This window comes from Panthera onca, chromosome B4 (assembly GCF_046562875.1).
Source record: "Panthera onca isolate mPanOnc1 chromosome B4, mPanOnc1 haplotype 2, whole genome shotgun sequence".
NCBI classification, from domain to species: Eukaryota; Metazoa; Chordata; class Mammalia; order Carnivora; family Felidae; genus Panthera; species Panthera onca.
In genome coordinates, this window is record NC_138345.1 from 59,593,756 (window position 1) to 59,606,398 (window position 12,643).

General features: G+C 38.4%; 1 protein-coding gene across 4 annotated transcripts in view; it reads right to left on the reverse strand.

Moving 5' to 3' along the window:
- The window catches only part of ITPR2 (inositol 1,4,5-trisphosphate receptor type 2), a 489,660-nt gene that overhangs the window by 328,551 nt on the left and 148,466 nt on the right, over window positions 1-12,643 (reverse strand). For all 4 annotated transcript variants that reach the window (XR_009617392.3, XM_060658096.3, XM_060658095.3 and 1 more), the window contains exons 15-20: window positions 10,272-10,433; window positions 5,460-5,632; window positions 4,302-4,421; window positions 3,739-3,924; window positions 2,364-2,615; window positions 978-1,122 (exon numbers count right to left, since the gene is read on the reverse strand). Coding sequence is in view for 3 of the 4 variants with exons in the window: in XM_060658096.3 (XP_060514079.3) it covers window positions 978-1,122; window positions 2,364-2,615; window positions 3,739-3,924; window positions 4,302-4,421; window positions 5,460-5,632; window positions 10,272-10,433 (1,038 nt within the window). In the remaining variant the exon portion in view is untranslated. The remainder of the gene's footprint in view (window positions 1-977; window positions 1,123-2,363; window positions 2,616-3,738; window positions 3,925-4,301; window positions 4,422-5,459; window positions 5,633-10,271; window positions 10,434-12,643) is intronic.

A 12,643-nucleotide genomic window follows, 5' to 3' on the forward strand; every position in this document is an offset into this window, starting at 1 on the left:
AGTTTCCAGAGGGTCCCCAAGCTATGGTCTCCTTTCACATTGCACCAAGGATGGTCTGTGTGACCAACAGAATATGGCAGAAGTGATAGCACGCTACTTCCAAGATTAGGTTATAGAAGATTGCAACTTCCATCTTGGGCTCTCTCTCTCTCTCTCTCTCTCTCTCTCTCTCTCTCTCTAATGGCTTGCTCTGAGTGCCATGCCATAAGGACACAGGCAGCCTATGGAAAGGCCCACATGGCAAGAAGATGAAGTGTCAGGTAAATAGCCAGCAAGGAGGTAGGGCCACCAAGAAACACATAAGCAAGCTTAGCAGCAGATCACCCAGCCCCAGATAACTGCAACCCCCGTCAACAGCTTGATTACACTTCCTAAGAGTCCCTGAGCCAGAACTACCCAATCATGCATTTCCAGATTCCTGACCCATAGAAACTGTGAGATAATAAATGCTTGTTCCTTTGGGCTAAGTTTGGGGGTAATCTGTTACACACCAGTAGATGCCTAACACACCAGGTTATCAAGTAATGGCATCTATTCTCTCGTTTTGTCACTATATTCCCCAAATGATATTAAAACCAAAGGTATTTCAATTCAGTTTAATGAGGCTAAAAATTTCATTTCCACGAGTCGGGGGCGGGGGGGATGTATCCAAACAAATGACAATGTATGCAAACTGTCTTTGTTCATTAAATGCAACAAAGTTTACATAAATGAACCCCCCCCCCCAAAAAATCCAGGAAAATAGTATATAACAGATAATTGTAACTAAAATATTTTGTATTGCACTTCAGGTATAATTAAAGCATCAAATCTATCTTTTAATCCATGGCAGAGGGATCATACCTTCATCAACCAAAATACCCAATTACCAAGACATCCTAAATATTAGAGGAAAAAAAATCTTTGATGCTCAATGTATCTACCTTTTCACAGAAAAAACTGAATAACCTCACAAATGAATTGTTTTTATAAAATACCTCAAATGTCAGTTTGTTTTTTTCTTTATCCCCAAAAGGAAAGGGCTGATTTACAACTTCTTTCAAGTATTCTTCAACAAATTCCATTGTCAGTGCAAATTTCCTCTTCATATCATTTCTGGAAGAGTCTGTTATAGAATCATATCTGGGAAGACAGGATGAATATGAAGCAAGTTAAATTGACTGAAATCATTTAAAACAGGAAAATATATATACTTTAACCTCCTGGCTTCTGAAGTTTAGGTAACTTAGTTACCTTTCTAGATGTTTCTACCATAATACTAAACACTTAAAACATTGTTACTCCTATCATAAATATGATTTGTTTATTGGTTTCTAAAATAATGTTTCTATTATCAAGAGTTGGGGGCATCTGGGTGGCTCAGTGGGTTAAGCATCTGACTCTTGACTTCATCTCAGGTCATGATCTCACAGTTCGTGAGTTCAAGCCCCACATTGGACTCTGAGCTAACAGTGCACAGCCTGCTTGGGTCTCTCTCTCTCTCTCTCTCTCTCTCTGCCCCTCCCCTGCTCCCTCTCTCTCTCCAAAAATAAATCAATAAATTTAAAAAAAGAGCTGTCATTTTCCTCTCCAAAAAGAGAATTTTTTATTTTATTTTTAAAAATTTATTTATTTGTTTTTGAGAGAGAGAGAGAGAGAGCACCCACATGTGCTTGCACGTGCAATTTAGGGAGGAACAGAGAGAGACAGGGAGAGAGATAGAGAAACCCAAGCAGGCTCAGCACCTTCAGCACAAAGCCTGATGTAGGGTTCAAACTCACAGACCAAGATATCATGACCTGAGCCAAAATCAAGAGTCTGGTGGTTTTCTGAGCCACCCAGCCACTCTCCAAAAGAGTATCTTATTTGCATTTGAAAGACTAACAACCTGGGAATGAGCTAAATAGGTGATGGGGATTAAGGAGCACTGGGTATTGTATGGAAGTGTTGAATCACCATATTATACTCCTGAAATTAATATTACATTGTATGGTAACTAACTGGAATTAAAATAAAATTTTAAAAAACAGTAAAATAATAGGAGTGCCTGGGTGGCCCAGCCAATTGAGCTCCAACTCTTGACTTCAGCTCAGGGCATGGGCCCCACACTGAGCATGGAGCCCATGCTTAAGATTCTCTCTCTCTCCCTCTACCCCTCTCCCCCCTCACACTCTCTCTCTCTCTCTCTCTCTCTCTCTCAAATAAATAAATAAATAAACAAATAAATAAATAAATAAATAATAAAACAGTAAAAACAAAAAAGACGAAAACCTGAGTTTGAGCACAGAAATGCCCTTCCATATACTTCATTTCAAAATTGAAGACATTTGATTTCAAGTTCATCTACTAAATTTAAAGTCCTCAAGAAATTTTTCCAAACGTACTCATGAATTGTGATCTTTGTGGGGATTTCTGTCCAGAGCCTGGCATAGCGAACAGGTACCACAGACTCCTGGGGATCCCGGTCAACATGCATGTGGAGCATGAGGCGACAAAAAGACGCTCGGAGGTCAAATGGCAGGCTCTCATCCGACACACACCGCAGGATCAAATCGACAGAGAGCTGCGTAGAAATCTGGTTTATGGCCAGATACTGGCGATCTAAGCACATCCTTGCAAAGAGGTTTAGCTGGTACCTTAAAAATATTAAGCATATTACATTATTTGTCTTATCTTGAAAAAGTTCTTAAACAGCATAGTATCAGTCAGTGTCTACTGTCTACTTTTATGACACCGAAACTTCCAAGGGTCTGTCACACTGGAGTCAAATTTTTTTGGTGGTAAGTGATCAAATGACAACAAATACAAGAAATTGTCTCTATGCCTGTTCAAGTTACAATTTCTGTTACTTGTTCCAGCAACATGTGTCTGATGGAAAGTATCATTAGGCTCTCCATTTTTGGTTTCCTAGGATTACACATACACTAAGCTTGAAGGCTATGGATAACGGCTCACGTGAAACCACCTCTCGCCTTCCCAGTCCCACTCGGCTCTGGCTCTATTATCTACATTCTAACCTTAGATCCACTCACTTCCCAAACCAAATGTGACCAATCCAGATGGCATCAGTTAGGCTTGGATTCGTCAGCCTCCGAGATCAAGAATTAGCCTTGGCTTTGTTGCGATCGATACTTGTAGAAACCAGGGAACACGAAGCATGCTCTGCCTTTCTCAGATTCCTGCCATTTGGGCCTAACTTGTCCCCAGGGCATCTGCCGGGGTTTCTATACCTTCCACTCAAAGATACCAGCTAAGTTCTTGCTCCCAAGATACTGACCACCGGGAACTACCATCGCAACTTCTGCTGCTACCTGTTTCCAGTGAACTTTCATAACCAAAGATACCAGTTTCTCTCCAGCCCTAGGTCTCCACGTATTCATAAACACAATCACACTCCCACTGGCTAACTTTCTCCGAGGCCACCTCTGCGGCTGGATAAGCACACCCAGCTAAGTACCATCTCTCAAGTCCAACACTGGGGTCCCAACATGTCTCACATCTGCACCCACTCCAATCAGTAATGGGGGAAATTACACCAATTCGAAATTAGTGAAAAATCAGAAAACTGCAAGTGGTGTAGGTGGAAAACACAGATATTGGCTTTTATTTTGAATATTTTAAGTAATATTACATATTTTCACTACCTTAGTTTTGACAGGATTTTTTAAATTTCCTCTTCCTAGATATATGACTTCTGGAGGTTTCAGAGAATCTTCTCTCAAGGAATATGTAAGATTGACATTTATGATGATTCTTTACCTGTAATAGGTAAGAACTTCCAAATCAGCCTTGGTGCCCTCTTTCGCTTCTTGTGCAAGGTGTCTGATAGCTTTGCCGTGAGGTTCCTTGTTGCTGTCAATCCAGTAGAGCCAAACTTCTTCATCATCAATGTCATCTGAAAGGATGGCGCTCTCCAGGGGGTTGTCTACTTGCATCGAGACCAGCCTTGAAATAAATTATACATACAAAATCTATTAAGAAGCTCACTGACAGGGGCGCGCCTGGGTGGCTCAGTTGGTTAAGCATCTGACTTCGGCTCAGATCATGATCTCACGGTTCATGAGTTCAAGCCCTGCGTCAGGCTCTGTGCTGACAGCTCAGAGCCTGGAGCCTGCTTCGGATTCTGTGTCTCCCTCTCTCTCTGCCCCTTCCCCACTCATTCATTCTCTCTCTCTCTCTCTCTCTCTCTCTCTCTCTCTCAAAACTAAATAAACATAAAAAAAGAAATATGACAAATATTTCACAGTATTTCACTCACAAATATGACAAGGAGCTATAATGCTTACAAATGATGAACAGAAAAAGATTCCTCCCCTGCTTACTTAGTTTGAATGAGAATGTCTGCATTGCCTGGGCTCAACATAAATTTACAGATGAGTTCTTGAGTTACAGGTATAGCAGTAGTATTAGACACACACAGATCTGATAAATAATCCAAAAATCTGGCAAAAGAAAAAAAAATAAGTTGAACAGTAAGAAAACACATTTCATAAAATATCACAATAAAAATATGCTTGGGGATATAATGAAAATAACTTTTTCTATCTATTTTTAATATTACCTCCATGCCACATTTTTTAATGTGTTGCTTATCTATTGCATCATTAGAAACAAACTAAACATCCAATTATTTGTGTTTAATACAAAGCTTGTTTCAAAAAAGGATATAAGTTTGCTTCTATTTATTTGGTGATATTCATCCCAGAGCACTGTGACTTATTACATTTAGAAAATCATTTATCTGCCCTAAAATGGACTATCCAAGAATTGGATAACAAAACAAAAGCGGATGAAAGCTAATTCTGTAATGAGTAAAATAGGAATACAGCATACAGTTAATGAAAGTGAGAATGGCCTAGTTGAGTCAAAGCCCCATTTCTACCTTTTAACATTTATTTGCTGCACTACTTAGTAAAGAAAGCTGTCAATGTGCTTGATGTTTCTGCATTCACTTCTCCCACATAAAGCAGCATGGATCAATAGAAACTGAATTGGATGTAATACCCCAATAGTGACAAATATTACTATATTTTAAATATGTAATAGTAATATAATATTTCCCACTATTGGGGTATTCTTGGGCAAGTTACGATGTAGGCTTCTATTTTCTCATCTCTCAAATGTGGCTGACCATAGATAAACAGCAAACCTCACGGGATTGTGTGAGGACTTACATAAGACAATGTACACGAATACATTTTGAAAAACTATAAGTACTATACAAACATAAGTGATGAGAATGAAAGTCATTTATATTTAACTGTGTCTATAAAAGGTTTCCATCTCCTACGAGGTAATAAGTCTGTGATACATGATTATTATAACAGCAAGCTCAACATAATTTTGTCCATGAAAGCTAATGGTGTGAAACAACTCCAACTTTTACCACATTCTAAAAATAAAGCAAAAACTCTTTTCCAAAAAGCAAAAATAAAGCACTGTCCCCACTAGTAAAGAACACTGCATGAACCACTTCAAACCTTGGCTCACGATTTCTCCTGAGTAAACTGACAAATGTTTCTATTTCTTTTGCTGTGATATGTTTCTCTAGTAGTTTTCTGTTGTTGTGCAACAAAGCTGTGATGGTATCTTCTGCCAAAATATCATAGCCAATCTGGGACTGCATGACACAGAAATTCTTAGCAATATATTCCTGCAAAGAAGAAAGACTGTCAGAATGTACTGCAGCCAGCTTAGAAATAACAGGTTCTATTAGAGTCAGCAACATGGATTAATGTATTCATAACAGAAAACTCACTCAAATGTATTGTCAAAAGAGAAACAATAATCCCTCAGTAAATATGGCTTTTTGAGAAAGGAAATAAAAACATATGAACATATGCCTGACTTAAATTGTAACAGAAAATTATATACCAAAAATGTTTAACACGGGTGCTTACGTTCTGAAAGTAGAAGTGGGAAAAATAAACATAAGCCTAGTTAAAATAACAATTTCTTATGACGCGGTAACTAAAGGTTTTACCAGCCTAACAGAGGCCTTTCTTCTACCTCACAAAAAGTCATAACTGACTGTATCAAATAATAGAAAGAAAATGACTCTCTGATACTTTGTTTATGAGGCATGAGATCTATACTGTTACATGAAGATGCCAGGCAGACTTGCAGTGATTTCTTTTTTTGCACACATGCCAATTTGTTAAATCTTCTCTTTAAAACAGTGATGAAATTCTATACCATTTTTTATCTTAAAAAGCTACCAAGCAAGATAATATGATTAATCAGTCACTTTATTGACCAGATCATTCATCCAATAAATATTTCTTGGAAGCCTACTATATTCTAGGCTATTTGAGAGATTAGGCATATGGTGGTAAACAAGATAGATGAGTTCTCATGGAGCTTATATCCCAGTGTGCAAAAAGGCAGTAAATGAGCCAATAAATATGATCCTTTTAAATGTTAATAATTGAAAGAAAATAGAGGCATGGGGAAAGGTGACAACCTCAGATGGGGTAGACGCTGAAGAAATGATATTTGAGCTGGGATGGAAAAGATGGGAGTGATAAAAAGGAGACAATCATGGGGAGAGAAGCCATCTAGGCAGTAGAACCATACTCTTTATGTTCTATAAACAAAGGTGGCCATGGTAGCTACAGACTAGTAACTATGGAGAAAGCTAGAGCTGAAGTTGGAGAGGTTGGTCCTTGAGATCCCTGGTAAAGGACAAAAATGTTACTCTAAGAGCAGGAAAAGGCCATTGGGAGTTTCAATCATGCATTATTTAATCTGCTTCTCATTCTTCACACTGACTCTCCTATATTCCAAGCCGCCATTGCTCATGTCCCACATTCTGGGTACAAGTAAGAATCCCACACAACCATAGATAGACCCAGTAAGTTTAACTAATCCTTCCACAATCCAAAGTTCTCACTTCCAATTTCTTGGGGATTCTCCTTGGGGATGTACCTCTGGTTCTATGATGGGAAAATTTATTGATTAGAAAGTGGGGTGTGGTTTTTTTTGCCTTAGGTAAAATTTACAGGAACCTATCTATTCCTTGAAAATGATACATGTTGGACAAATCTAATTATATTCTAGGCAGCAATTTTGTGGCCTTTCAAAATGATAGCTTCATATTGGGTAGCCAGTTAAGTAAAGTAAATGTTCTGTTGGTATATCATTTTAAAGACATGTATTGATTTATACACTTCTATGACTGCTGTAATCATGCTCTAGTATAAGGCAAACCTCCAAGATGTTTGATAAATAGATCAAGATGTTGATAAATCAGATCAATTTAGAGGTTGTCACCATATTCTATAAATAATAAACAGACACTCAACATTAAAGACTTGGGTTAACACTAAGTCACAAAAGAGCTCCCTATTAGGACTCTATACAATATAGAGTAGGATAAAGGAAAATAAGATAATTATGCAAAAATTAGAAAGTATTTCTACCTGTATTTTAAAAATATGTTCTAAAAACATCAGAAAGCTGCTCTATGCTTAATAAAAGCATTTTTAATTCAAAAGAAATGAGAAAAAATCTTATGCATCTATCACTGAGACTGAATTGGAGCATGCATGAGAACATGAGGGAAAATAAAATCTAACCCTCAGTAAATGCTGGACATTTATTCGTTTGTCACCTCAATGAACTACATCTTGGGGAGACATCCCAAAAGAGAAAAAGAGTGTCCCCCCACAGTCATATGCTCTAAAGAAACCCAGAAAGTAGGTCACCAAAAGTGAATAAACATTTACCTGGAGAAGTGATACACCTGGGTAGGGTGAACTAAGAACAAAGAAGAGGAATAATTATAGGCGTAGAATGTGTGTGTGTGTGTGTGTGTGTGTGTGTGTGGTTTCCACTTATCAGGCGGATGAGTGTTTTCAGAGGAGAAATTGCACATACCTCAGCACACTAGGCATGAGTCTTCAGCTAAGACTAACAGGAGTGAGATAAAATTTGTGTGCCAGACGAAGAAAGGACATCAGTTAAGATATGCCACCCAGGGGGGCGCCTGGGTGGCTCAGTTGGTTAAGTGTCCGACTTCGGCTCAGGTCATGATCTTGTGGTTCACGGGTTCGAGCCCCGCATCGGGCTCTGTGCTGATGGCTTGGAGCCTGGAGCCTGCTTCCGATTCTGTGTCTCCCTCTCTCTCTGACCCTCCCCCCATTCATGCTCTGTCTCTGTCTCAAAAATAAATGTTAAAAAATTAAAAAAAAAAAAAAAAAAAAAAAGATATGCCACCCAGGGAATCTACTGGGGACTATCTGAACAACCAAAGCCAAGGAGATCTGACAATGAAGCATAGAGCAGTACTATAGAAAGAAGGTCCCTGAGACCTTTCCAAAGGCTAAGCACAGTCAAGATTGGTGTATATTGTGGACCTATGGGACTCAGAGCATCAGATAAACTCTGTAAACCTGGTGATTTTTCAGTAAATGCCGTCTCTCTAACACAACACAGCACCTGCATGTGGAGTGGCGGCCTACCTAGCAAAGTAGATATTTCCAGATGCAAGAAGAGAAAGGAGGCCAGGTAGAATACACTGAGCAACCTCTAAGCCCCCATCTCCACCCCAGATCTTCACAGAATAACATGATCCCTAATATTGAGTAGCTTCTGGGACATAGACTCTCTGAGTGCTGAAGATCCATCATTTAATGTTCTGGAACTTAATTTTTTTTTCCACCAAAATAGGAAGGACTCTACCTACTTTATCTTGCCATCTTAAAGGAATGCAGTGACGCTGGGGAAAATAAATCTGATGGCAGTATTTCCAATTGGAAAGAAGGCTGTTTATAACTGGGATTATATTCAAAAGTATTTAAGGATTTGTTTATATTATCCCCTCCCTCACTCTTTTGCTCTTTGCCATATTACTTATCTTCTAACTAGTTTGTTTTACATATTCTTTTTAGACTTCTTCTCAAACTTGAAATAGAATTTCAAACCCAATGTATTTTAACATTTTTTATAAAGCAAATTCTTTGTTCTCACCAAGAAAGTTTCAAACTACTAAGAGGCCATAGTGTGATGACTAAGAGCCTAGGTTTGAATACTAGCTCCAGTCATAACACTATATAATCTTTGGTAACTTATTTAACCTCCATGTAGCCTCACTTCCTCATCTTAACTCAGTATCACCTGAGTTAAGTTGTGAAAAGTGCTTAGAACTGAGCCTGGTAAGTAAACACTCAATAAATACCACTGACTATTCCCAAGTAACCGCTACCTTCCAGGCCTGACATCCTGGGCCTACGTGGCTCAGTCTGACCTGCCTTACCAGCCCTCTCACAAACTAAACTAATCAGTTTTCTCTCAAACTGGCTAAGAGAAACATGGGATGCTAATTTATAAAATAATGATTTTAAACAATTTTATATTACACAAATGTATATTATTAAACACATTGCAAAAAATTTTGTATTTTTAAGATAAAAATGATACTTGGGGCACTTGGGTGGCTCATTCAGTTAAGTGTCAGATTCTTGATTCCGGTTCAGGTCATGATCTCACAGTTCATGAGTTTGAGCCCCGTGTAGGGCTCTGTGCTGATGGCACGGAGCCTGGGATGCTCTCTCTTCTTCTTTCTCTGTCCCTTCCCCACACACGCTCTCTCTCAAAAATAATAAACACTTTTTTAAAGATAAAAATGACACTTTAATTTCATTTGCCATTGGTAACTTGCCATTGGCAATAGTCCAGGTTTCCTGTTCTCCATAGTTAGAACCATCTTAGGATGAAAGTGCCCTTGCTAGCATCCATCATTCTCTCTTCATAGACTCTTCTTCACTAAAAGCCTGTTCCGATACAGTTTAGGAAAATGATTGTCATCCTCCTCAAATGCTTCCTTCTCCAAACATGCTTCCTAGGCTCCCCTCTCCTGAATTCCCATGCCATCTTTTCTCTCTCATGTCCCCTCTTTGCCTCTCCCTCATGTTTCAGACATACATACCATATCTTCACCACCAGACACAGAACTCTTTGGCCTACACATGATGATCCAGAACCTCACATGTCAAGAAATGTCTCCCACCTCTTTACATAACACATCCAGCATGTCTCCTGCCTAGCAAAAGCTAATGTCATGCCCAAAGACTTCAGGTATCTTCCCCCAAAGGTTCTAACTGTACACGGAAGAATAAATACGTCTCATCACAAAAATACTCACAGGTCATTTTTTTGTGTGGCCAACATAAAACATTTCACTGCAGAGCAGAAATTCCCATTCCTATGTTATATAGTTTGGAACAGTAACCAAAGACCCTTGCCCATACTTGAAATGTTAAATAGAGGCAAAGACGCAAGCCACCTCTGACCTGATTTTTCCTGTAGTCCTGCTGCGAATGTCTGAGCACGCGGTAACACAGCCTCAGCATGTACTTATAAGGAGCGTATCTTTGGTCCCCCAGATCTTCAAGTCTCAACATTGAGCCTTCTCCTGCTTTCTCCTTAAAGGGTGCTTTAAGAATCCCAAATACCTGTCAGGGGGAGAAAAAAAACAAAAAACAACCATCTATTCTGATGAATGGAGGTTCATGTTTTACAAATAAGCACAATGACTCAAAACCACTTTTGCAATATTTGAGCAGAATTAAGGTAAAGGAAAAAAAAAAGACTTAGAATACAGAAACAACACATTAAGAGAAGAAAAAAATACCATGAAAAGGATTCCTTAAATTGACAAAGAACATTTAAATAAAACACTTAATTCTGTTTAGAAATTATATTTATAAAATAAGAAATAGAAAGATGTTGGGATGTACCAAGTTACACGAACATATTCAAGTAAACTAAAATATAGTTCAATTTCTATGGCTTTACAATTACTTCTATTGTGTTCTATAACTTTCTAAAATCAAAATAATATAAAGAAAACATTTACTTTTCATCTGAAATTGACATCAGAATTTTAGTTCCAAATATTACTTCTAAACCTCTTTCCAAAAGAGTTTATCTATTGTTCCTGGTACATTAAGATGTCACCAAAGCATGGATATATCAGTATTCCAACAAATAAGGCACTTCATGGGAAACTGGTGATGACCAGTGACCAGCATTATAACAAAGGATAGCATCTGGGAAATATTTAATAAACATTAAGGAATATAACTCTTTTAGGCAGCAGGACAGCAGGTAAGATCACCTAGGGATGAGCTGGTAGTATGAGTAAATTATGAAAGAGCACCTACACAAGGGCATGAGCATTAATACAAGAAAGCAAAATGGAAAGGAATCATCTTTTGTAGTTCATAAAATATAATACAAATTAAAGTTACCTCAATAATTTTATATTCACTAAACCTTGAATTTTCTATTTAAAATACTGAAATAAACAGGGCTCCTGGGTGACTTAGTCAGTTTTTGTCTGACTTCGGCTCAGGTTATGACCTTATGGTTCATGAGTTCGAGCCCCACGTTGGGCTCTGTGCTGACAGCTCAGAGCCCAGAGCCTGTGTCTTCACAGGCTCTTCAAATTCTGTGTCTCCCTCTCTCTTTGTCCCTCCCCTGCTCATGCTCTGTCTCTCTCTCTCTCAAAAATAAATAAACATTTAAAAAAAATTTAAAGACTGAAATAAACTACTAGACATGTTGGTTGACGTAATATTAATAAATTATTCAAAGTCCTAAAAATCCTTGAAATCAAATGTTTTATACAAAAGAATGCTAATGTCAGAAAAGCCTTTGTCTCATTATATTTGCAACCTTTATTTTCTTTGAGAGAAATGTTGATTTTACATTTTTAGACAATCAGCTATAGAATATTAATTGGCAATGTGTCTACTGTTTTCCTTTCCCAACTCCACAAGAACATGTATATTAATAACATGTTTTCTAATTTTTTAAATATCTTCCTTGAGTTCACAATTAATGCAGGAGCCCATTACTTTATACAGCAATTAACTGAATTGAAAGAAACACATAAAGGTAGGTATGCCCATATATGCATATTATCAGGAAGTGAATTAATTTACTGGTGTGTTATAAAACAATTTCAGAAGGACACAGTATAGGAGTAGATCTAGACTGCCAGGGGAAAAAAAAACTAGAATATTATACAGAGCACTTGTGAGCTGATGAGTAGACTTCCCTACTTTCTTAAGGAAGAGAGGGACAGAAGCAGAAAGTAGATGGAGATAGCATTTCCAAAGTTATCCTGTAGATTCTACCTAGAAGATTACCCCAGCACATTTTCTGGAGATAGTCTGACACTGTAGGTTTTCTGAGAGGTCTGCAGAAGGATGTCTCTAAGATGGCCATGGTGATCCCTGCCTCCTGAAATCCACAGTCTTATGCAATCCTGTCTCCTTGACTATGGGCTGGATTTACTGACTCACATCAGATTCAGTTATAAAAAAGGCTGTGGCTTCTATCTGGGTGTGCTCTCTTGTTCTCTCTTGGATCCCTCATTTCTAAGGAAAGCAAGATGCTATGGAGAGGTCGGTGTCTACAGAGAGGCCTGTGTGAGTGAGCTGGGAAGTGAAATCCTGTCCCATTCAAGCCTGAGATGACTGCAGCCCAAGCCAGCACCTTGACTGTGGTCTTGTGAAAGACCCTGAGCAAGAACCACCCACCCAAGCCACTCCCAGATTCCTAATCCACAGAAACTGTGAGACTACTATCTGTTATTTTCAGCCACAAAGTCTTGGGGTAATTTGTCACACAGTAATAGATAACTAACACGAGGACT